General features: G+C 38.2%; 1 protein-coding gene across 3 annotated transcripts in view; it reads left to right on the forward strand.

The window, feature by feature from the left end:
• The window catches only part of EPHA6 (EPH receptor A6), a 528,684-nt gene that overhangs the window by 113,251 nt on the left and 389,904 nt on the right, over window positions 1-25,529 (forward strand). For all 3 annotated transcript variants that reach the window (XM_074812331.1, XM_074812313.1, XM_074812322.1), the window contains exon 3: window positions 17,700-18,363. In XM_074812331.1, the coding sequence (XP_074668432.1) occupies window positions 17,700-18,363 (664 nt within the window). The remainder of the gene's footprint in view (window positions 1-17,699; window positions 18,364-25,529) is intronic.

Genomic DNA, 25,529 nt, shown 5'->3' on the forward strand with positions numbered 1-25,529 from the left:
AGAAAAATGTGCGATTTGAGTGGCTATATATATCAAATAATATGCAGCAAAAATAATACATCTTTTTTTAATGTGAAGTTAATAGAAACGGTCTCTTTCAATCATACATGATCATTGTCTGTCTGTGTCCATCCACATAGTTGTGATTGATGAAGGGGAGAAAAATGTGTTGAAGGAATGACAGATTGATCTCTGGTGTCTATGGTTATATGCTGGGGTTTTTTTCTACCTCCTCTGGGTTGTGTCTTCCTTCTCAGGTAGTCTCAGTCCCTTGTTCCTTTACATGAGGACACTTTGATCCTGTGGCTTTTTCCTTTCTTAGAGGCCCCCATTTTTCTCTTCAGGATAAGCAGGGTTTGTAGGGAGATGCTGTGTTCCCAGGTCTCATCCCAAATACAGAAAGGTCAAACTCAGGAAGTTTTGAAGTTTGCAAGGTCATGTCTATAAAAAAGAAGAAACGTTGCTTGTGATTTCTTTTGTATTCTGTTGCTATGAGGGAATTGCAGAACTCAGCTTTCCAATTTGATCATAAGCTAATAAGTAAATTTTTAGGAAACTGGGAGTGTTCTATTTCTCCACGATTATTATTCTGCAATAGCAAAAAGTAGACAATAATGTATGAATGTCAGAAAGCTACTAAACTATTATATGTTCAGTCATTTGATGACAATGGTTTATGTACTCAACAGTGTGATAGATATTTTGCCTCTGCAAAAATGGTAGTTAGTCCTACAGTTTTAGGTGGTTAGATGCTTTTTTTCAATGAGACAGGCTTATATTATGAAATCCTCTATTTAAATATGCTATCAAGAGCCAGACTCTTGGAAACTCCCCGAAGACCCTCTCTTAGGCTAAATACTATGCTAGGAAAGTAGTCACGTCATATACCCCAGTGCAGATAAAGTCATTGCTGTGGTCCTGAGGACAGTCCTGGAGTAACAGAGAAATAAGAAGATAAAAACTGAACATGAAGTTGTCTTTTCCTCTCTTTCCCTGGACTTTCAGTTCGTGTGGAACCTCTTAATTCTACTGGATGGAATTTCTTTTCGTAACTTTTAAAACTGAATTGTACTGCTTACTTGCCCATGGCCCCATGAATACTCCAACATTTACGTTCTAGAAAACTGGAAGATCAGTTAAAAGCATCGTTTAAGTAACAAAAAACCCTACAAAATAGTGTGTTTCATAGCAAAAATTTATCTCAGTCTACAGAAAAGAAGTTAAAGATTTTTAGTAATATTCTATAAAGATTGCCTGCTTCTGGTTTGCATTCTTTCAATGATATTAATCTAACTTTTATGAAAGCTTTTTTCAGTGTTTCTTAATTAGACCAAATACTCATGGAACTAATAAATAAGTGTGTGAAGACAATCACTGATGTAGAAGTTCTAAATAAAAATCTAAATCTTGCTAGTGTCCTTCATCAAAAAAACCCTGTGAAGACATGTGCCAAGAAATCTCTTCCTTCTTTTTGCTGCTCAGAAATTACATACATGAATCGGTTGTTTTATTTTCATGTTAAAAGGACATCCTGCTGACAGGCAATATATTAAGTAGGGACATTGGGCTAACATCTCAACATTTGTGTCCTACTATAATGTAATAAAATATTGTTCTCTTAGTTGTCACAACAAACTTCCCCCTGAAAGAGAAAGTTCTTGAAAAATATGCAAAGTGTAATCTTTCTTTTGGTAAATGATAAAAGAATCTGATGTCTAATTTGACCTATAGTTAACATTCCATGACCACCCACAGCTGCAGTGATTTGTCATTAGCTTGCAGCTGCTTAATATGTCTGCAAACCACATTATCTACAGTGGGGTCCAAATATGGCTCTAGCTTTCAGCTGGGTGAAAGAATCTCACTGTACTTAATGAAGTCAGTTGCTACCCTTGCAATTGCAGAATCTGGAAAATATATAAGGATAAATATTATAAATTGCAAAAGGGGGGGAAAAATTAAGCTAAAAATGATCAACATATGTTTAAGTATCTCCTAGAGTTAAGAGCAGATGGAAGTATGTCAAGTTTAAATATCTTTGCCCTAAATAGTGTGCTTTTAAAATGAAAATTGTGGTTCAAGCTTGTTATCCTCTATCAAATATGGAGTTGCTCTTGAACTCAAGCACTCAAAATTTCACTGAATTGCATAAGTATTACAGTAGTTTGCTATTGCTACGTGTTTTCCTTATTATCTTCTCTTTGACTTGTGATTTTCAGCCTTATAAATTCCCTTCTGAATTTTGTGCCAGACAGACACATGGCACAGCCATGTGGTCTGTGCTCACAAAAAGATCTTGAAACACCTGGTGGGGTGAATTGTGAGGTGATCACGTTGTTGACTTTGCTTGTCAACACTAACACTGGATGGCTAGAAATAGTTAAACTCAAGTTCTAGTTTTATTTTCGTATATAACATAACTGAAACAAATACTTACTAGTTAAAGGCTGTGACATTTAACGTTATTTCAGCTAGAAGGGAGTCATTTCTATAGAACCTGAAGTCTCTGAAGAAGATTCAGAATCTCTGACACAGAAGAGTAAGAGAGTACAGCGAAGATGCCTTTATTAGGCCTCCCATTCAGTGGAGGTAAATAATTTCATATGGTGGGACATTTCTACCTTTTATTTTTAGCTCTATGTTCAGCCCATCCCTTCAAAGGGATAAAAGATGGAGACCTAAATATCCTTTATCCATCACTGAGAAATGGTTTCCTGAAAACTGCAGCCAACTTGGTCAGGATACACTCCTAACAGAGTGGCCCACGTTGGTGAGTGATGTCTCATGTTACAGACAAGGTTCTTTTGGAAAGCCAAAGTTTGTTCTCTGTATCTTAGGGGGAATTATGTGTTCTTCGAAGAAAACAGTGCTTAGTGAACTAAAAATAGTAAATAAATGGATAAATCTCTCCAACTCACTCTAGGGGTTTTTCCTTCAGAAATCTGAACAGACCTACAGAAAAATACACTTGTTGAAGATCTGTACGTGTCTTATCACGGGAAGTAATACTTTCTAGCTGTTCCCTAATTTGAGGGAACCTAAAGAAATTGCAAACCTACCTAAGAGCCTGGCCTACTCTGCCCAATATGTGGCCATAGACAAAACAGTGCTCAATATGTACCCATGTAATTCGAAGTTGTGCATGCAGCACAAAGAATACAGAGGAACTGTTTTACGCAGAGTTTATGAATAAAGCTATATGAAGCATTATTCTGTCTTCCACAATAAACCAAGATAAAGTGAAATTTTCTCCTTTGCTGTCATTAGCTTTGCCATAAATTGATTTAGAAAGTATCTTTGTTTTTTATCTAATTGGTAATATGACTAATGGGAAGGGGGAGGCTGAAAGAGCACATAACTTATTCATTATCATAGTTCATATCTCTTTTTATTCAGACATATCTGAAGAATGCAGCACAATGTAGGAGAGAGATGTCTAAGAGGTTGCTCTGATGGTACTGTACTCTAGTGAATGGAGTATTTTCGATACCAGCTTGTATGTAGTATAGGATAATTAAGAGCTTTATGCTTCCTCCATTTGTGCACTCCGAAATGGGATGAAAGGAAGAAGCACTGGGTAGCAGATTGTTTTCTTCCAGTACATTTTAAGGAGTATGATTGAGCCTGGGCTCCCCCAGGAGACAGTACTACTTTACAAGCTCCCAGTAAATAAGCAATTACATGGGAAGCATGAACAAATTGATTTGCTGGAAAATATTGGTTATTGTTTTGTTTTCCTTTCTCCTCCCCTTTTGTTTTCACCTGTTCCTGCTCTAGAGTTCAGAGACTAAATGCATAAGGTTGATATGGATAGTGTTTTATTTAAAAACAAAACAAAAGCTGACTTCAGGTTTTTAGGTATTTAATTGTAGACATATTTTGGACACTTTGTTAAAGATGGTTCTAACCTGTAATGGAAGTTTTTCTGCAGAATCTTTATGCACCGCTCTGATTCAACCTAGAAAATGAGTAAAGTTGTAATGCATGAAGAGAGAATATGCAAATAAATTTAAGAATTTGCATGCACATAAGCTGAGCTGCTACAGATATTATTCAGCTTGCTCCACTTCCAGTAATTGGTTCTTCTCTTCACCTCTCAGGTTTTATTTCCAGAACTTCTGAGGTCAGTTAAATGGCAGGATATGATGCCATTGCTTTTGGCTTTCACTTGAGTGTATCAACATGATCCCTTGCAAGCCAATAAATAGAAGTTTTTACCTTTAATAATCCCATAGCTCTAATCTTGGTTTTCCCCCTTTCAATACCCTGCTCGGAAGGGATAAGTAGCTTGGAAATGAAATGAAGTCGTGAAAGGTTATCAGCACATAGCACTAACACTTGTTAGAACGATGGTGAAAGGCATGAGGTGATCAGTGAAAGATGTGTCTTCAGTTGTTCATCAGTGGTTTGGTAGCAGGTATTTCAGCCAGGTGTGTGCCTCAGGAGCAGGCTCCATTTCGCCTGGTAGCACAACCGTTGCAGAGGAATGAAGGCCAGTTTTGAAGGAGCCCGTTAGTAATGTGCTTAAAGGAATATTGTTGTGCTGCAGTAAAGTTTTGAAGTGGCATCGCTTCAGTTCGTGTGGCTATGTGTAGTGCCAGATAAAGGCATCCACAGCGATACAGCAAGCTCCTCATTACTATAACTTGCAGCGCATGCTGGTAAAAATCAGTGATCTGTCACTTAACACTCCTCTCATTACCTTTAGTTTTGCTTCTTTAGTTTTATGTCTTAGTTTGAATTAATGTGTTAGTGTTTGTAAAGCACTCCAAAGATTAAAAGCCTTATATAGCTGCTTTGTATAATTATTATTTTTAATTGTTTCCATTTGGTATAGTTTCAATTAAAAACACTAATTGACGAGTACACTAATTCAATAAGAAGCAGAAATGACAAGATTTTTTTTTTTTTTCTTAAACACTAAAGACTTTAGGAAAGAATCAGGGAGAGGTGGGAAGAAGAATAGAAAGATATGTGCGTACTTCATCCATATTAACCCCCTTGACTGCTTGCGAATTACAGTAACTTAAATATGCCAATGCCCACATAAAAACAGACTCTGAGATGCATTACTTTTCAGTGGGAAAACCTGGAGCTTGTGGGGTATTTATGCAGTTTCTGCCATCACTGGTACTGAAGTGCTTTTTATCTGAGTGATTAGCCAGGAAATGAAGATGGGAAACTCTTGAGTTTCTGGGTGTGCATAGCCAGGACTGTTGTTCAGCGGTGATTCTGTGGTATTCAGTTAAAGCTCTGCTTCTTGGAGTGGTAAAGGCAAGTGAAGATCTTCCACTGCTGAAGGGGAATTTCAAATACCAGAATTGAAGATTCAAAGCCTGGAAAGCAAGTAAAAGGAAACTAATATTTGGAACTTTGTGCATTTAAGTCAGATTTATGACTGGATGCAATGCACAATTTTTGAACAGGTTAACTGGTAAAAGCAGGCAGTCATTTGACTCATAGTACTGTGTGCATTAAATCATAAAGTAGACAAGGTCAGCTCTCAGGCCGAGGGCTGAGAATATCTTCTACCAAGTGTCTCTCCCTGCCCTGATGTTATTCTGGCTCTCAACAGGCCGAAGCAGTTTGCAGGGTTGAGGTGTGTGGGAGGTGAACATGCAAACGTTTACTGTAACATTATCTCTGCTATTTTGGAGATCCAGCAAGTTCCCCCAGGCCACATGTAGCCAGCTATTGTGCAGCATTACCAAAATACCCAGCACAGTGTCTTTACTGAGCAGTATTATAACATTCCTGCTCCAGCTACTCTGATCGTACTAGGTGCTAGAAGAGGCAGAGCCAGGATTGCTCTAGCTCCCCATAGTCAGGAAATAAAGCAACACAGCAGCAAATAAACATTGCTATTAAACATCTAATATCTATTGGAGCCTGACTGAATTATACCTACAGTCAGATTTATTTATGTTTTAGTTGTAGTTTTTTCTCAGTCATTTGTCTTATTCCAATTGTAAGTGTAAATTCTTACACTTCCTTAAGTATTTTTTAGTCATGATATCTCTTATTTACTAATGGGTGACAAAGCCTGTTTCTTACATACACACACCAGTTAGTCCACAACAGACCCGTGTGTTTCACCATGTAAGTATTGCTGTTCAGAGCTATCACATTCTCCATGTGTGCTTAGTTAATCCCGTAAGTCTCATTCAGCTAAGTGAGGATTGCTAGCCTCTTGTTCGAGTTAACCTGCCAACATCAGCATTATTCAGTGTTTTGCCTTAGCACAGGGACTCCGCAGCTGCTGGCAGCCTCTGCTAATTGTAGCACACAACTCTTATGATACATTCAGCTCTGTTCTAGTAGCAGATACCTGTAAACCACTGGTTTATATATTCATTTTATTATTATGATTTCATCTGTAAACCAGAGGCCAGCAAGCTATGGCACAGGCCCCAGAGATGGTGTACAGACAGATCTTGAAGGGTACACAGCAGGATTGAGTAGAGCTATAGTATCTGGAAGAGGTGTAGACTTTCTGCTCTCTTTCCATTCAATTCTGAATATGTCGGGAAGTGTTGCATTACATAAGGATAAGATGACCCTAGAAAGGTGATCAGCAGCACTTTTCATCACTGAATTGTGGCATCTCTCACCACCTGCTGAGGTTCTACTAGTGTGTCTCATTTAGAAAGAAAATTACAGTCTGGCATGCTAGCCTTGCAGATCCTTCATGCAAGTCAATGAATCTTTTATAGTCCATAACGCATTCAGGGAAACAATGGTCTTGTTCCAGAGTACTAAGAATGGCATTTTGTATGTTAATGGTTGGCTTCAATTATATATCAGTTTGTTATAAACAGCCTTCATGTATATGCATGTATGTGTGAATTCTTTTTTTGTTTTTCTTTCCATTTTTATTATGTACCCCTTTTCTGAATGCGCTTTGCCTTACGATCTAGAATGGAAGAAAAAGTGTATTACTATTCTGGCTCCTGTTTTATACTTTCTCTGCCATATCCAGACAGCAGAAACATTATTCCATGAGTAACTTTTTCATGGCTGTGTTATGATACTGCTGTCTAGATTCTGGTAAATCAAATGGATTGACTGCCTCAGTAGTTTGAGCCCTCCGTCAGATTATATGTTTTGAAACATCAACATGGTTTCTTGGCATCTCGATCTTTCCTGCATAAACATCCACTTTCAGGACCTGTGACTCCCTTTTCTTTTGGAACAGCCGCAATGTGTTCTACAGAACTACAGCAGGGTTGTCCTATTTTGCCTTCTGATCCCAAACTCCTATACTGGCTAATCCCCAAGTGAGAGTCTGAAGAAAACATTCATATGAACCAGAACAGTTTCCAGAGCAAAGTTGGATCATCTGGAGCAGCTCATCGTCATGGCCGTTCAGTATTCAGCACTTCATGTAAACAACAGAAAAGCATCTCACCGTTTTGAATTTTCAATTTTGAGTTCATTAACAGTTTTCTGAATCGTCCTGGCCACTTCAGCCATAGACCAGTTGTTCCACAGCCCAAGACTTATCAATGCTTGCATTTGGAGAACACAGAATAATCTGCCACTTTCTTTCCTGTAGTGTCTTGTTTATATTTCCCTAGTTATTCTTTATGTGACTTTTTAAAAATTCTGATCTTGTTCTTCCCTTTTACTCCTACAGATTTTGAGGGGTTTGCCACTGACTGTCAATAGGCCATGCCTATATGCTGCTGCCTATGTAGAAAACAGATGTCATGTTTCCCTCTAAACCTGTGCTGCAATTGTAGTTATAGTTCTACAGAGCTAATTTAATGCAAGCTATATATTTATATGCGTTCCCTAAGCAACTTTAAATCAGCTTGATTTAAAAATGTAAAATCATAAGTAGTTTAATTGCTGTTTTATTTTGTTTGCTATGCCAACTTGTACTTGCAGTGGAGTATTGTCTGCCTTTTTTCTTTTTTTTTTTTTTGTTGTTGTTCTTTTAAATAGGCGTATTTCTTAAGTTCAGTATTATCACTTGTCTTATTGGGCTTTGGAAGTCTGAGCATCTGTTTTCACATACAGAATTGTAGATCTTGAAAAAAGGTGGAGGCAAAGAAAAATAAGTTAGAGGGAATGGGGAAAAATATTAACTCAATACCTTTAATTTACAGTAATTCTGTAGTTCTTTTTAATCTTGCTGTTTTCAGTGTCATGTTTTAAATGCCAACTGTATGTTAAAATGTTCATTTTATAAGCATGTTAATTTGAGAAAAGTTTTTTTTCTGCAATTGTGATGTAGTATAGCTTGTTCCGCTTGAATGCCACTACACCAGCTACGTGTTTAAATCTGCGTTTGCAGATGGAGCCAGCAGCTTTGCATGCCAAGTGCAGGTCCTTCTCTATTGTTTCTTAGCTTAGACCTTTCTGATCTCATTTCTATGGAGATCATCTCACTGGAGATAGTATAAGGGAATTTTAAAAACTTTTAAAACTCTCTGTATTTCTATCATTCAGCTTGTTTCCATGGAAATGGGATCTAAAAGATTGTCAGTAGTGAACAGTTGAAAGTGAGAATTCACTTGTAGATTTCATTAGATGACTCTCAGCTGAGAACTGCAAATATTGATGAACAAAATAAGTAATAAACCATTGATAAAAATGACAAAATAAGAGAACCAGTTAAAATATTAGAAAAATACTATTTGCTTTCTTTTTACCCTCATTGGATGTCATAAATATAGAAATGCTTGCTTAACTCTCCTTGGGTACGTGAGTTGAATGGACACACTTGTAACTTTCTCTGGACTGTTTTTTAGGATAGCAGCAGTTCTTTACAACAAACATAGCCCATCCCTTTTACTATTAGGGACGTGACCAGTTCCAAGTGGACATCTGTGGACAATGGGGGATATAAGTCAGAAAATGACATTGCTACAGCTCAGGTTCACTGAATTTTCAAATGCCAGCCTATGTTTTTGTGTAAGAAGTAGTTGACAGCTATATTTCCAAAATTACCTAGCTCTCTGAAACCAACAGAGTAAACCAGATCTGTATAGCATGAACCTTACATTTTGTTGCTTGCTAGAGAAAGGAAATCTTTCTTCTGTTGTCAGATAGATAAGAAGACTTTCTACTGTTGAGGAGTTCCTTCTACAGATCTGTTTTCCTAGGAGGCAGTCAAATGCAGAATGGCTGAAGCCTACAGGTTTCGTTCCCCAGTCTCCTATCCCATGTTCTTTTCAGGCACAACTTTTTCCTTCAGTTCTCTGCATGGAAAGTCAGTACTTATCCCTATGTGTTTTGCTCAACAAAAAAAGATGTGTAGACTATTTTACTCAGGGGTCCCATTGTGTACTTAATATCCTAATGTGTTGCATGCTAAGTTTGCAACAACATTTTCTTATTCAGCAGTGAGCTAAGATACACTGGTTAGGAACTGTGTAAGTGCAGAACCCTTCATTTTTAGAGCATTATCTTTTGAGTGAAAGGATAAGGAGAAAGGGGGCACAACCTTCTAGCTTAAGATAGAAATGCAACAAAATTTGTAAGGGCAGATGGTCTCTTCCATTACTTTAACTGCTGAGTAAGTGCGTGGCCCTAAGATATCCAGTGTCCCTACCTTTTCCTTTAAATGAAATAAAATGTCGATAAAAAGCATCTTGAGCTATGCAAGATGCTGAAACTGCCGTCCTAGATTACCAAACTGCTGCTGAGATCAGTGCCTGAATAACTGTTGTCTGAGATTAAGAACCCACCATTAATTCATCAATCAGTGTGACAACTTGTGGGAAAAGTGTCTTTCACTGCATGTGAAATTATCTAGATACCAGCTCATTGTGAAATAGACATTTTCAACTGCTTGATATAACTACCCTCATTAATTGGAAAAGCTTTTTACAGTAAAGTTTGACATACAAATAAAATATTCTAACGAATTCTTCAAGCACAAACAGGACTGCTGCTAAATAGTGAGAATCTGCTCGGCCTTGCTTCTACACAAATGACACAATGGAAGTTGCCAGTGTGGGAAATGAGAGACTCAGGTGACATGGTGGAGAAGATCCCGCAGTGCAGGTCTTCACGTGAGAAAAGATGCACTATTCCTGGCCCTGGTGCAGTGCCGTGACTGCTCGCTACTAAAGAGGAGCTGTAGGGTTGATGTGGGAACATGCAACTTCACAGTGCTGCCACAGAGGGCTAGGAGGTGACGACGGGGCGAGCTAATATCCTCTCAGTCCTTTCTGTGTTGCCCTTTTAATGCAATGTTTTGTATGGCTAGTAGTGGGCAAATCATGCCAATCGTCAATTTAACATCTTTTCTTTAAGCAACACTATTTGACCTCAATAAGGGTTTGCTTAAGAGGCTGACTGTGGTTTAAAGATAAGTCAGGATTCAGAATAATTTGAAAAAATTGGTGTCTTCAGGGAAATTATGACTGCTTCCATCAGGCTGAAAATGGTCCACTTGTTTACTTTTCTGTAGCATGGTATGACAAAGACATTTCCTTATCGGACAGTAATGTGTTTAAAAATAACATAAAATATGTGAAATGTAATCTCTTTTTGTATTGTTCATACAGCCTTTGCTGATACAATCTACTGAATTGTAATAAATGGCTCTTAGAGATTTTGTAAATCTGTAGTGTTTGGTTTAAAATAAGAATAACAAAAACAGGGGAACACTGAAAACAGATTTCAGTATTACATATAGCTAGTACAAGATTTAAATTAGGTAACTGCTTCTTTATAGTGTTCTCTGTACAGCTGTTAAATATTAGTGAAGTTCTAAAATGAAACAGAAGGGTTGTTAAGGAGCTTGTAGAGATATGAAAACAGTTGAGATTTTATTGAACTGGTTTGTAGCCTGATCTCCTGGTTTGTACTTGAATGTGACAAGTAATCTTAAAATCTTCTATCACTCTTCAAATTCTATGTTCTTCTATTTTAGTGACATTTACTCCTCCTTTATGCCACATATGAAAGTAAAATGTAACCTCTTATCCTGGCTGCTGTTCATTACAATGTTAAAACAGAATTTTGAAGTCTTTCCTCCAAACAATGTTTTGAACACTTCATAAGTCATAGAACTTCAGTTGTAAGAATTAGCTTTATGCTGCTGCTTCTTCCATCAACATTATCACAGGTTTTCCTTAACTGAAAGGAATGTAATAAAAAGAATTTTGAAAGTAACGTAGTGCATTGGGATGCCAAGAGGCTTGGTTTGAAGGAAGTCTGAACTGTCAGCTTCTCTAAACCAGACAGCTTCTGCCAACTTTTGTCCATGTCAGGTTAGGTATGCTGGGGGGAGCTACCATGTTCTCATGCAGACATCACCAATAAGATGCTTTTGTTCATTTGTTCTTAAGGTTTAAGAAAAGAAAAATTTTGCACAACTAAAATATTTATAAATACTTCTTAGAGAATAGAATCATAGAATGGTTTGGGTTGGAAGGGACCTTAAAGATCATCTAGTTCCAGCCCCCCTGCCACGGGCAGGGACACCTTCCACTAGACCAGGTTGCTCAAAGCCCCGTCCAACCTGGCCTTGAACACTGCCAGGGAGGGGGCAGCCACAGCTTCTCTGGGCAACCTGTGCCAGTGTCTCACCACCCTCACAGGAAAGAATTTCTTACTTTAGTCTAATCTAAATCTACCTTCTTTCAGTTTAAAACTGTTACCCCTCCTTCTATCCCTACACTGCCTGATCAAGAGTCCCTCCCCATCTTTCCTGTAGCCCCCTTTAGGTACTGGAAGGCCGCTCTAAGGTCTCCCTGGAGCCTTCTCTTCTCCAGGCTGAACAACCCCAACTCTCTCAGCCTCTCCTCACAGGGGAGGTGCTCATCTTCGTGGCCTCCTCTGGACCCACTTGAGCAGGTCCATGTCCTTCTTATATTGGGGACCCCAGAGCTGGACACAACACTGCAGGGGGGTTCTCACAAGAGCAGAGCAGAGTAGAGGGGGAGAATCCTCTCCCTTGACCTGCTGGTCACACTTCTCTTGATGCAGCCCAGGATGTGGTTGGCTTTCTGGGCTGTGAGTGCACATTGCTGGCTCATAGTCAGCTTTCCATCCACCAATACCCCCAAGTCCTTCTCCTCAGGGCTGCTCTCAATCCACTCCTCACCCAGCCTGTATTTGTGCTTGGCATTGCCCTGACCCATGTGCAGGACCTTGCACTTGGCCTTGTTGAACTTCATGAGGTTTGCAGGAGCCCACCTCTCCAGCCTGTCCAGGTCCCTCTGGATGACATCCCTTCCCTCCAGCGCATCAACCGCGCCACACAGCTTGGCATTGTCAGCAAGCTTACTGAGGGTGCACTCAGTCCCACTGTCCATGTTGCCAGCAAAGATGTTAAACAATGCTGGTCCCAACACCAACCCCTGTCCCGATCCAATGTCGGGGGAGGTTTCGATACGATCCCAAGCGTGAGATTAAGACACAAACGAGGTCAAATGCCGTATACCCAAAACAGGTTTTTTATTATTAAAAAAGTGAAGAGGGGTAGTGATAGGACAGAATGGAAGGAAAAGACAGAAATAAAGCAAGGATGGGGGATAGGGCTGCAAGAATAGTCACCACCATGGATCCAGCGGCGTCCTGTTGGTCCTCAGTCTTCAGTTCTTCGGTGCTGGGTGCACACAGATCTGGCTTTGATGGTAGATGCACAACGAGCAAAATTTTCTGCTGCCTTTTTAAGTTCATCATATCCGCTGATTAGCATATCTGCTCGCCTCTAGGTTTTTTTTCTCTGGTCCCACGGGTTTTGTTGCATGTGGCTTCAGGGCAGGAAGGTTTGCCTCTTGTCGGTTCATTAGCAATGCAGGCGTGGTGTCTGGCCTACACAATAGGGCCACAAATGGCTACAGGATGGGCCAACTCAGCACACCTCTGCCCCTTTGAGGCTTATCTACGGAGTCTGACAATGCAACCGCAAAGGAGTGGGGGGGTGCATCCTTCAATACACTCCCGCTTCTCTGGGCGACATCCCCCAGACCAATTCACAGGCCGCAGCAGCTTCTCTTGGAGGTTTGCACAGACACAAGCTTTGAGACAGTCATAGGACATTTCAGTCTCTCACAACCCCTGAGGGACGCCACTCATTGCTGGTCTCCACTCAGACATCGAGCTGTTGACCACAACTCTTCAAGTGTGACCATCCAGCCAATTCCTTATCCACCAAGTGGTCCATCCATCAAACTCCTGTCTCTCCAACAGAGACAAGGATGTCACGTGGGACAGTGTCAAGTGCTTTGCACAAGTCCAGGTAGATGATGTCAGTTGCTCTTCACTTATCCATCAACGCTGTAACCCTGTTGTAGGCCACCAAGTTCATCAGGCACAATTTGCCCTTAGTGAAGCCATGTTAGTTGTCACCAATCACCTCCTTATTTTCCATGTGCCCTAGCGTGGTTTCCAAGAGGATACGCTCCATGATCTTGCTGGGCACAGAAGTGAGACTGACTGGCCTGTAGTTCCCTAGGTCTCTTTCATTTTTTAAAAATAAGGTCATGTTTCCTCTTTTACAGTCAGCGGAACTCCACTGGACTGCCACGACTTCTCAAATGTGATGGATAGTGGCTTCGTCACTTTATCCGCCAGTTCCCTCGGGAGCTGCAGATGTATCTCATCAAGTCCCATGGACTTGTACCCCTTCAAGTTCCTTAGATGGTCTTGAACCTGATCTTCTCCTACAGTGGGTGGTTCTTCATTCTCCCAGTCCCTGCTTTTATATCCTGTGTCTTGGATGGTGTGGCTGGAGCCCTTGCTGGTGAAGACTGAGGCAGAAAATTTGTTGACTACCTCATCCTTCTCCATATCCTGGGTAACCAGGTCTCCCATTTCCTTCCAGAGAAGGCCCATGTTTTCCCTAGTCTTCCTTTTATCACTGATGTACCTATAGAAGGTTTTCTTCTTGCCTTTGACAGTACTGGCCAGTTTTAATTCTAATTAATTAATTAGGAGCTACAATATGAAATACACAAGAAAACTAGCGTGCAGTTATATTGTTTGGCTTTTTGTTGTCTGCGCTGAATTTAACTATTGCTTAATATTTCCTGGCAGTTTTTATCAGAAGAAAAATGCAACACTTCCGTAAGATTAAAAGCAGATTGTATTTCACACAGGAAGAATGTGTCCTTGTCAGAGACTATCACAGATTGAGTTCTGTCAGACTTTTCAGTAAATTACATTGACATTTTGGGGTGGTGGAGTTCACCTCATTTGTACTCAATATCTGGGACTAGTAGTTAAGAGCACATGCCAACAAACTTACAGCTGTATTTATAACCATACCTTATACGGTATGTCTTAGTGTGAGGGCTAGGTTGAAACGTTAGATACTAATCTCTTCTGAAGATATTTTGTATGTATGATGATTAGACTACTACTTCTGTTATACATTTTTGTAAATGCCTTTTAAACGTTTTTCTTGCCCAATGCATGAATTTTTATAAATTGGGAGTTGTTATCAGGCTATCTGAGAGCACAATGGAAAGGCACAGGCATGAAGCACGCAAGGTATGCTTTGAATGAACTAAAGTACTCTCCATGTTTGATCATCTTGTTTTATTCTTTTAAACCAGTTATTGAAGTGCTGAGCTTTTACTACACATGTAATAGATTTATATTATTAACTACACAGTTAGCAGCTAACTTCAGGGCTTTAATTTCTAAGTTCAAATAGAGATATTGATTCAAAGTGAATATATAAATATTTCTAAAGAGAATCTCATGGTAAGGGGAAGATATGTTGGATTATTGTTTTCTTAATTTTTTTAGGAGGCAGTAGTGTGTTGAGGTTTCTTTGCTTTAGGCTAGTTTACTCTCATTCTGAAGGCTGCTCTATATTTTAAAAACTACGTTGTTATCCCACCTACTACTCCTTTATTCTGGGTTTGGTGTGGTGGCATTTTTTTATTTTTTGGGGATTTCTTTGTTTGGTTTTTGTGGGTTTGTTTTGAAGGGGTTTTGGGGATTTTTTTGTTTGTTTTTGAGACCTCTCAGGAGTGTATAGCACATCTTCCTTTTAATGTGGTTTGATACACAAATAAATGCAGAAAACCTTTTGTGCTTCTGTTTGTTTTTTTCTAAATCTACATTGTGGTTATATTTGTATATAACACAAATTTGTGTAATAATGCTTAAACTTATAGTACATGTTTTATGTGTGAAGCAAAAGGTGGTATGTCCTTGGCTCATGTAACAGATATGGTAGGCAAAATGGGGATCAGCAGCTGAAGGACATATTTATTGTGTTTTTAAAGAACCTCTTCTGATGAGGTTTTAAGGCTTGGAGCTGTGGATTTTATTTTTTTTTTTATTTTAAAATTATTTTAATTATTTTCTTTAATCCTTCACAGCTGTGGAATTTTGAATGAATTCAAGCTGTGTGGGTTCATGCTTAGCAAAAGGAAAGAGTCCTGGCCTCTTCCAGAGCATTAAAGTCCCCTTTTTCTTTCCCAAAGCCAAGGTCTACTTGGGGTGTTATATTGCTTGCTACAGGGTAGACTTTAACCATAGTTCAAACAATGTAGGGACAACGGCACAAGAAGCGCTGTGCTAACTAGTCCTTCATCATGCAGTTTTTACCAAATCTGAGTTTGTTCTGGTCTTGCCATGAATGCTGAAGTAGCAGCTTTGCTCTTTCCTGAATGCGTACAAGACCTAGAGGCCAGAAGTTCTTAGTCATATAAGAATCTCTGAAGAGTCAGCAGATTGTTTGCCAAGTCTTTGCCATTGTCTGGCTATCATATGAGAAGTATGTTTTGTGATTCTTGGGACAGGATCTTCAGACAAGGTTATCTTCTTGCTGTAATAGGAAGAATCCCCAAAAGTGATGGCCTGCGAAGGCCTTCACTTACCTGGCTTTTCTGCATAGCTCCCAGGTGCACACTACTACTACACTACACTACCATGACTAGGAATCCCAGTCCTCTGGTCACATCTGGCAGCACTTGTAATTCCTTTTTCCCCATTAATTTCAGCCACTGCTTAAAACAAAGTTTTCAGTCTAATGGAGTCACAGGTTATTTTTTTTTTTCTGCTGCTTCCAACATGATGGATCAGTTCATTCCTAAAGAAGGTGGTACATTCTTCCCAGCCCCCATGTTGTTGTGTGCTTTTGTGTTGATTTGTTTTATTTTTACATAAAGATTATGTGAAAGGTCTTGGAGGATGTGCATGTTCCCCCAAATCCATGTTGTGACATTATTTGTTCTTAAAATTCAAAGTAAAGCCAGTTAGTTTCTACATGTTCACATGGGCCTTAAGAGTTGTCTGATGTCTGGGAATTTTTCTGAAAATGAGGACTGAAGTCTTAAATAATACCTTCCTCTTTCAGAGGAAAAAAAGTGAACGATAAAGTTTGTCTTTCCACAGTGTTACTAAATGGTGATATATATAATTTTTTATTGCTCAGAAAGGGTAAACTGGACTTGTACTTCCTACATTTTCTCAGTCTGGTAGGCCACAGGCCAACCATATTTTCTTTGTAATACTGAAATAAGTAGGCATTGTGAATACTCAGCTGCTCAAGTAGTCAAAATGCATCTTTAGGACTGTAGCTTTAATTTTAAAAATATTGATACTGTGTGTATTAGAGTAGAAAAATATGCAGCAATGATGTATCATGGGCTAACCGAATTTGAATGTATGTTTGAACAATGATGTGTAAGGTCAGTATCTTGGTTTTGTACTCAGAATTGAATATTGCGCATAATTTGAACATGTGCTTCGGCGTGTTATGTGTATACACTGTGTGTAATTAATAAAAATTGTAGAATGCCTTACAGTGAATTTAACCAAATTAACTGCAAAATTTGAGAAAGTTGGTAAGAGTTAAAATAGTCCATAAACTTTTCAACATCTGCTTTCTCTATTTTAAGATTATGCATCTTTTTTGCCACCAAATAATTTTAACTAAATATGTATTCATAATAAATCTATTCCAGATATGCTAGACCATGAACATGAATAATGTATATTTTGATGTTTCATAGCATTAAAACAACGTAGTCTGGTGATTTGAGTGATATTTATGAACAGGTTTTTGGCTTATTTGATATGTCAATGCCATAAGACAACAGTGGATCTAAACCCATGCAAAAACTTCTGGTGGAACACACTATTCTTGGATGAAGAACTGTAACTAGGTGTGTGTAGAAAACATCTGTATCTAATGCTATATTGATATGAGGAGTGCTTAGTGGAAAGTTGGCTCAATTATGTTGAAGCTACTTTGGGCATGTTGGTAATCCTTTAGAGTGGCGGATTATGTAGTAAATTAGGCATTTGATAAGCCTTTCATACGTAGCACATGGCTAATTTTTCAAAGATTCATGTTTTTTGAGAGCCTCTATGCAGCCCCCTGGCATACCAAACAGGAACTGTTCTAGCAACTTTTTTTCAGCATAGATGATTGAATGACATGCCCAGGAATGTTCTCAGACTTATTAAAATTTGCTAATATAAACATGGCCATTATTTCCCTCTTCTACTGAGCCACATTATTTTTTAAATGTTTTTATTAATAGAAATTTATCATAGAGTTTCTGAAATAAAACTTGTTGTATCGTTCTGTAGTTGGTATCTGCTTTTAACTACTGTCTTTCCACTAAACTTTAAGTAAATGATTATTCTTAGTTAAGCCATAGGTGCATATACATGGGGCACATGTCTGTGTGCATATGTGGGGTCTGTGTATATGCATACTCATAATACGTATTTTTCTTAGTTTTCAAATGATTTTATTTTCTTTCCAGTGGGATGCCATAACTGAAATGGATGAACACAACCGTCCCATTCATACTTACCAGGTATGTAATGTGATGGAACCAAACCAAAACAACTGGCTTCAAACAAACTGGGTCTCCCGTGACGCTGCACAGAAAATTTATGTGGAAATGAAGTTTACCCTGAGGGACTGCAACAGTATTCCATGGGTACTGGGAACCTGCAAGGAAACTTTCAATCTCTACTACATGGAGTCAGATGAGTCTCATGGAGTAAAATTCAAGCCAAACCAGTACACCAAAATTGATACTATTGCAGCTGATGAGAGCTTTACCCAGATGGACTTGGGTGACCGCATCCTTAAACTCAACACAGAAGTTCGTGAGGTTGGGCCAATAAACAAGAAAGGATTCTATCTTGCTTTTCAGGACATTGGAGCTTGCATTGCTTTGGTCTCAGTCCGTGTTTATTACAAAAAGTGCCCTTTCACGGTCCGTAATTTGGCTATGTTTCCTGATACTATACCAAGGGTTGATTCTTCCTCTTTGGTGGAAGTACGGGGCTCCTGTGTGAAGAGTGCTGAGGAACGTGATACTCCAAAATTGTATTGTGGAGCAGATGGAGATTGGCTTGTGCCTCTAGGACGATGCATCTGCACTGTAGGATATGAAGAAGTGGATGGCTCCTGCCATGGTAAGAAAACATGGTTTGATTTTTAAAAAAAAATTATTTTCTTTTAATTTAAAAAAAAAAAAAGTCTTATGATGTTATATGCACAGCAAATAGCTTATTGTATATTGGAAATATTACATCACATGTTCAAGGAATGCCTCTTGTCCAGAAATAAGCAAAGTTATTTGAAGTCGTGATATTATGGATTTCTAAGAAAACATTTAGTTACTAAAGATGCCCTTCATTTTGTCTAACTCTAGGTGCTCACAATGTGTATGTGTATAGATCAGCTAGTCACTGTGACTCCTTCTGTAGTTACTGGAGGTAAGTGCATACTTTGGAGCAGGATTACTCTGCCATGTTTTAGATATCTATTGCAGGATGAGAGGAGCAGTGACTGGAAAAAAAAAAATCTTTTTCCTCCATATGCCTAAAAAGGGAATCGAGTCGTTAACTTGGACTTAGATCTTTTCTGTGAGCACATAAAGACAGAGGAGATGAATTCACCTGAAGCGATAACATCTTTGTCCATGCTTCTGCAAAATAAAGGGGTTTGTTAACGTAGTAGAAAATCAGTAGGTATCAAGTTTGATTAGAGACTTTGAGGCCCCGTTCAGAGTTAATGCAAAAGGTTAAAATCAAAAGTGCTCAAAATGGTTTCATCACAATATAGAAGTAATGCTATATATCTAGTAGTGTTTTTTCACAGACACTAATGTAAAAATGTAGTAAGACATTGTGAAGCAGGTGTCAGTACATCACTACACAGATAGCTGTGCTTGGTGATTTCTCTTCAAGAATTTTGCAGAGACCACACTCTGCTGGTATGTATAGAACAACATAGCACTGCACCTTGTCACTATGACAGAGAATTAAGGATGTTTCCAACCAAGGTTTCAAGCTGGAGGTGACTACAAAGGGAAATGTATTTTCTTCCTTTACCAGCCCCTCACTTTCATAGGTAGGACAGTGAACACATGCAGGAGCAAAAAGCATGTCTCTGCACAATCTAAGCGGTGGTGTGGTTAATTAACCCTCTCTATGCCACTCTTGAGAGAGTGGATGCGTTTTGTCAGACTTTGTGATAACTGAATTTCATGCACAAATGGAAAAATTCAGATTACTTTAAACATGAATACATTGCTAAAACATTGTAAATGCTGTGGTATACTTGAGTAAAGCCCAGGACTCTGAGCTTTTGTGGATTCAATTTTAGACTAGTATCCATGGAGAACGCACATTGAGACTTACTTTCCACCAGCCAGGACTGCTGGATAGGTGACACTTAATCATAGAAGGCATCCATCTTTTTTTCCTGCACAGTTTCGTAGTAATTAGTTGTTTTGTTAGCTTCAGAAACAACTACTAAAGAATACATGTTCTTTGTATGTTCTCTTCTACTATACATGATAGCTTCAAAATGACTTGAGAATAAGGTACTTTTTCAGTAGTAATGATTGTAAAGAAAGCCTCAGTAGCCACTCAGATACCAGTCTATTTTGGTTCAACATTTGCTTTGTAGCAAAAAGGAAGAGAAAGAGTCCATATCCATAAATTATACAAGTGACATTGCTATTGTCCAAATATTTTGCTCAAGAGCTTCTCAGATTTGATGGTATTAGGCAAGCTGCAGAGCAACCTTGGATAATATACAGCATTAAAAGCACACTATGCACTGTAATCAGAAAATGAAAATCACTTTGTTGTCTGATCTTGCTGGCATTAATTATCAAAATATACTCATTGCAAAGATACAATTTTGACATTGCCATTACTGGAAGCAAGTATAATTTTCTACATAAGGTCAAAAGGTTTCTCTCTTAATGGGATAAGGATTTTCTTCCAAGACATTAACCCTCAAATGAATTTCTGCCCATTACGTGAGTCATACTCTAGAACTGTACATGAGCAATATAACCAGCAACCAAAGCCCACAAAAAATATCAGGAAATTTTTCTGCTATGCATGGACTCCACACATTTATTCAGTTGGCAGTCCAGCTGCTGCTGAAAAGGCGCCTCCTAAATGAAATGGAATATCCAAAGCCTTGAGCGTTCGCATATTCTTGTCTAATTTGCCCCAAGAGTAACAAATTACTATCTTATAAAATTATAATCTAATAGAGCTTCCATACCTGTTTTGAAATAATTTTCATAGGTGTCTGGTGTTGTCCATTTAGTCATCTTCAGTGTATTTTAATATTAGTACTAGTTCTGACAGTTACGTTTGTCTTGCCTTCCTTCATGAATGTCATGCCTAAGGCAAGCCCAAATGTGTAAGATACTTTCAGAACTAAAGAGCAACAATTTAATTTCACTAGTGCCCACTTTCCAGCTCTTGTGCTTAAACCATGAGTTGAATGGGCTCTTGTCAGAGTGGCCACATTTCCCTTTGTGCCAAAGCTGCTGGTGGAGATGCATGCTGGGGCAGCTGGGAATGCATTTTTACAGTGTGACTGTTTAGAGCGTTGTGAACTGAACTGAGATCACTACCAATGTTGATAGCAATCTTTCAGAAAGCCATAATGTCCTCTTTTGAGGTATTGCTTCTTAGCAGAGACACAAATCAGAAATGCAGAGTTTAGATTTGTCACTTGTCAATACATCCTGAATTAACTCTTTCATACCCATTAAATTGTAAAATACCTGAATGTTACTAACTTTCTAAGGGAAAATTTGTAAAATTTGCATTAAATTTGCATTTAGCTTCTTTTAAGGGGGGGAGGTAGGTGGGGTGAGAGAAGAAACCACTACGTCTTAATCTGCTAAGAAGATCTGAGACCTATTTATACAATTTTCACATCTTCTAGGTCCCTCCCCCAAATCCCAACCCCAACTCCTTTTGTCCCTCCCATTCCACTGCTAGAGTTACAAATCAGAGTCTTGGAAGTATTTGACACCATTCTGTCAGTGCTTCTTGTAGACATACTCTGTGACATACTTAAAACTGACAACTATTTCTTCTGCATGAAAATAAGTTTCAAAATAATAATTTTTTATTTTGAAATCTGTTCTGGCAATTAATTGAGTAGTGGGCAACACTTGCTAATACTTGAATATTTTTTCCTGCTTGCAAATGGTGTCAGACTTTAAATTATACACCAGCACATGGCTCAGTGGGGAATAATAAGCTCTTCATGGCAAATATAGCTTATCTGTCACAGGACTGAAAAACTAAATTTCTGTTTTGATATTTGTGGAGGTATGCACTCTCTGTTCAGGAAGTACTAAATGACATAAGGGATGGCATTCTGCCTTTGTCATTGCTCATAGTTTCACAAAGCATCAAGAATGAGAATAAAGAAGTCTTTTGATCAGTTTTACCATGGCTGTTAAAATCATAGGGAAGCAAGTAAATTAGATTTTGGCAGTTGAAAATAACCTAACTGGCAACATTTCAGTTATTTCAATATATGTCAGGTTTATGCATATCTCTCTTTGTGAATCTATCAGTATTCTCTATCCATTGTATTTGCATTTAAAAGCATCATTTCAGAGTGAAAGTGTCCGAGAAGAATTCACAACTGGATTAAAATATCCATACTTATTAAATGTATACCCCAATGTGTGTAGAACAGTTCAGAGGCAGATTGATAGAGAAGTTTTCATTAATTTGGGGACTGTCTTCCTTTTTCTGAAGTCAGTGGGGAAAAGTCACATTGATTACAAGAGGTTCACAGCTATTTGTCACGTAGATTTCTTAATGGCATAACCTGAAAAAATACCATCCTCTCTGAACTGATTGTGTAAACAGTCTATTGCTCTTTGATTTGAATCTGCTTTCAAGTTTTTTTCCCTCAAAACCCTGAAATAGCAGCAGCATTCACATATTCTTCTCTTTCTTTAGGCGTTAATAAATGAGTTAGTGCCACTAATATGGCAATACTAATCATAAATGGCTCTAATGTGAAGTGCTTGCTTTGCAAAGTCATTGGTACCAGCCCCGTTCACAAGTCAAAGCATAGAAGGGGGAGATGCTGCACAGGATTCTAATAAATATCAATTAAAAGTAGCAAGTTCAATGTCATATCTTCTCTAAATGTCAGTCCAAGACAAGAGTTGTGCTAAATTTAACAAATGTATAATGTATTATACAGGCTATATCAGGGCTTTGGGTGTGTTGTTTTGGGGCTTTTTTTTACACAGAAACAAGTAACACTATATAAACTTAGTTACAACAGTTCAGTTCTTCTTAGGCATGATATAGGAATAACTGGGTGACTGTTAACTGAAGTCTGATTCTTTAATGATTTACTGAAAATTATCTGAATTACTCAAGTTTAGCAATTAATTGCAGAGAAAAATTCAATTACATATAGCAAATACCCAATTATTATAGTAATTTCAAAATTTATTTTAGTTGTAACCAACGAAACACAATGCAGAACTCTATTTTAACTGTAAAAAGTTGATTGTTCATAAGGAATATCCTCAGGAACTGCCCAGCCCCCAAAGGGTGTTGTGTGGTATGGTTGAAGAAATTTTTTAAATGTAAAACAACAGGCATTTACAGACTCACATGGTATATTTTAATTAAAACAAATAAAATAAGAAGTGGGAATGTAAAGTTCAAATTCTTTGACCTCGAATTGCCTGAACATAACTTTCTAGGTATACTACAGCCTGAACGCATTGAACATTTGTTTAATTGAACCAACACTTCTTTCTGTTATTCATTACTTGAATTTGTGGTAGTGTTTCAGTGTTAGGATTTCTACTTTGGCAGCGTATCTTCAGCCATTTCATCTGATTCAGTTGGAAAATGTTTTCATTTTGCAAATATGAACTAACCCCCTACTCATATAAGTACGTATAGCATGTCTTTGTTACTGGGAAACCAAGAAGTTAATGTTACAGTCATGCTTTAGTTACCTGCCTGCTGGCATGAAAACAGGGAGAGGGAAAAGGTAAGTTTCTGAATAGCTACAGAGATACAATATTGTGTAAGATTCCTTTTGGTTTTTCTCCCATGTATATATTTACTCATGAAATCTACTCTTCTTTGCCAGCCCATAGGCACTGAAGGAAGATCTGTAACAGAAAGGCATAGAAAGATATGGACTACCAAAAAAAAAAAAAAAAAGGGACAAAATAAGACTAAATTTTAATTTGGAAGACTGCAAATTATCTTTTTAAGAGAAAATCTTTCCACCACAGGGTCCTTCCTGCAGCAGAGCTGGCACAGTTCTCTTGCTCTGGAGTAGATCCCGTTGACAAAGGGTGCAATTTCCTGCCAACTCTTTTGGATAGACGGAGATGGGAACTTGTCAAGAGAGGCTGAATGAGTGGAGAACCAAGAAGATCCACAGAGTGTTTTTTCTGTGATGTGAAACGGCACAGGTGCAGAAGGTCCTGGGACTTCCTGCAGCTCCATGGCTATATTAGCCAATATGGTCTGTCTCCTAGACCACTGCAGGTGATTTTCTTGCAGATAGAACTTGCTTCAATGCCCTTAAGTATATTTTTCCTTTCAAAATACAGGACAGACAAGTAAGAAGAATGATAATACAAACTTACAAATTTAAATTAAAAAAAATTCTAATGGAAGCCTCAGTTCCTCCTGAAATTGAAGCCTTTTAGTTTCCTCCTTTTGATTTCAATTTCCTTCTTTCAGCTGAAACCTCAGTGAAACCTCACAGTGAGCCTGCCTCAAAGATAGTCCTTGCAGTGTACACATGCAGCAACGTTGTGCAGAAAGCCAGTGTCAGTTTGTGAAGGAGCAGGAGGGGGGGAGGTAGGTGGGAGCATGTGTAGAGGTGACGCCAGAGGTGGCACAAAGAAGATTAGAAGCAGTGGTTAGATATGGTGATACACCCATCAGTATCAACTCCTTTGTTTCCTCAGCACCATTACACAGTGTGTTTTGTTTAGCAGGCATCCCTTGATAACATCTCAGAGAGCAGGGAGAATGGAAAGCCTATAAAAATCACTGAATTCTTCCCCCTTCTTGGATTTCAGAGAGGGAAGTTGTGTATCACAATCTTTTCTGCACTTGTCTCTTATGGAGATAACTTAAATGTTTTTGGTTTTTTTAAATAGTATCTGTGACTTATTGTCCAATTCAAAAAATTATTAAATAGTTGCATTATTTTTTAAAGTATAAACAACCATATGATTTATTGGCATTTATAGCAAATTCCTAAATATGCCAATGCTCTGGAAGAGGTTCACACTTTTCTACTGTGCTTGAGAAATGATGGTTTATTTTACATAATTTGTGTGAGTCTGAGGAGGTTTAGACTTCACCGTTTTCAATGGTGGTACTTAAGACCTTTGTGATTATTAGTGATATGTATTTTCCACTGAAAAACCTACTCTTCAGCCCCTGTAAGGCTACACAATATCTGTATATTTTAGCTTGAATTCTCAATATGGATAAAATGGTATCGTGGTTTGACATTTTCAAATTCAGTTTTTAGGTTGAACCATTAAATAGATGTTTTTAGTACAACCTAAGAAAAAATTTGGAATTGTGGATAAGAGTAGATCTTAGGTAACAGTATAGAAAAGTAATTGATAATGACTTGTTCAAATCTTCTGAATATACTTAACCACATATAACTGCTAGAATAGTGCAAAAAATTGGATTTGATCTGAACTCAAGAACTATATACATTAGAAAAAAAGGGTATATATTTACAGTAGATTAAAATTTAAATTACTATCTGTTGCAGGGGGACATTGCAGATGCTACTGATAGCACTTTTATGTTCATACATACTGGTTTTAATTCCTAAATGCCAGGTCACGTGCCAAGCTATTTCATGCTGTATCTCTCTTTATTTGCACTTTGCTTTTCCACTTGCACAGAGGATCCTTTTGTCCTTAAGGCTTGCGATTAGTGTGAATTAAAAATAACGTTGTTGCCTAGCTGAAGTAGGAGGAATATTGTGTGTGATGGACTGTGTGAAATGAATGTGATATTTACTGTCAGAAAGATGAATTTTTGTGAGTTGGACCGTTCTGAAGAGATCGGACTTTCTTTAAAATTACATGTTTGAGTTCGTTCTTATACACTGAGTACCAGGCTAGCTCCTGCAAAGCTTCTAAAGATATGCATGTTTTGGGGTTTGGGTTTATTTGTTGTGTTTTGGGTTTGTTTGGTTGGTTTTTTTAATTGTAGCATTTTGATTTTATGTAGCAAGGAAACTGCACTGATACTAAATGAACACAAGTTGTTTGCACACT

Source organism: Strix aluco, chromosome 2 (assembly GCF_031877795.1).
Source record: "Strix aluco isolate bStrAlu1 chromosome 2, bStrAlu1.hap1, whole genome shotgun sequence".
NCBI lineage: Eukaryota > Metazoa > Chordata > Aves > Strigiformes > Strigidae > Strix > Strix aluco.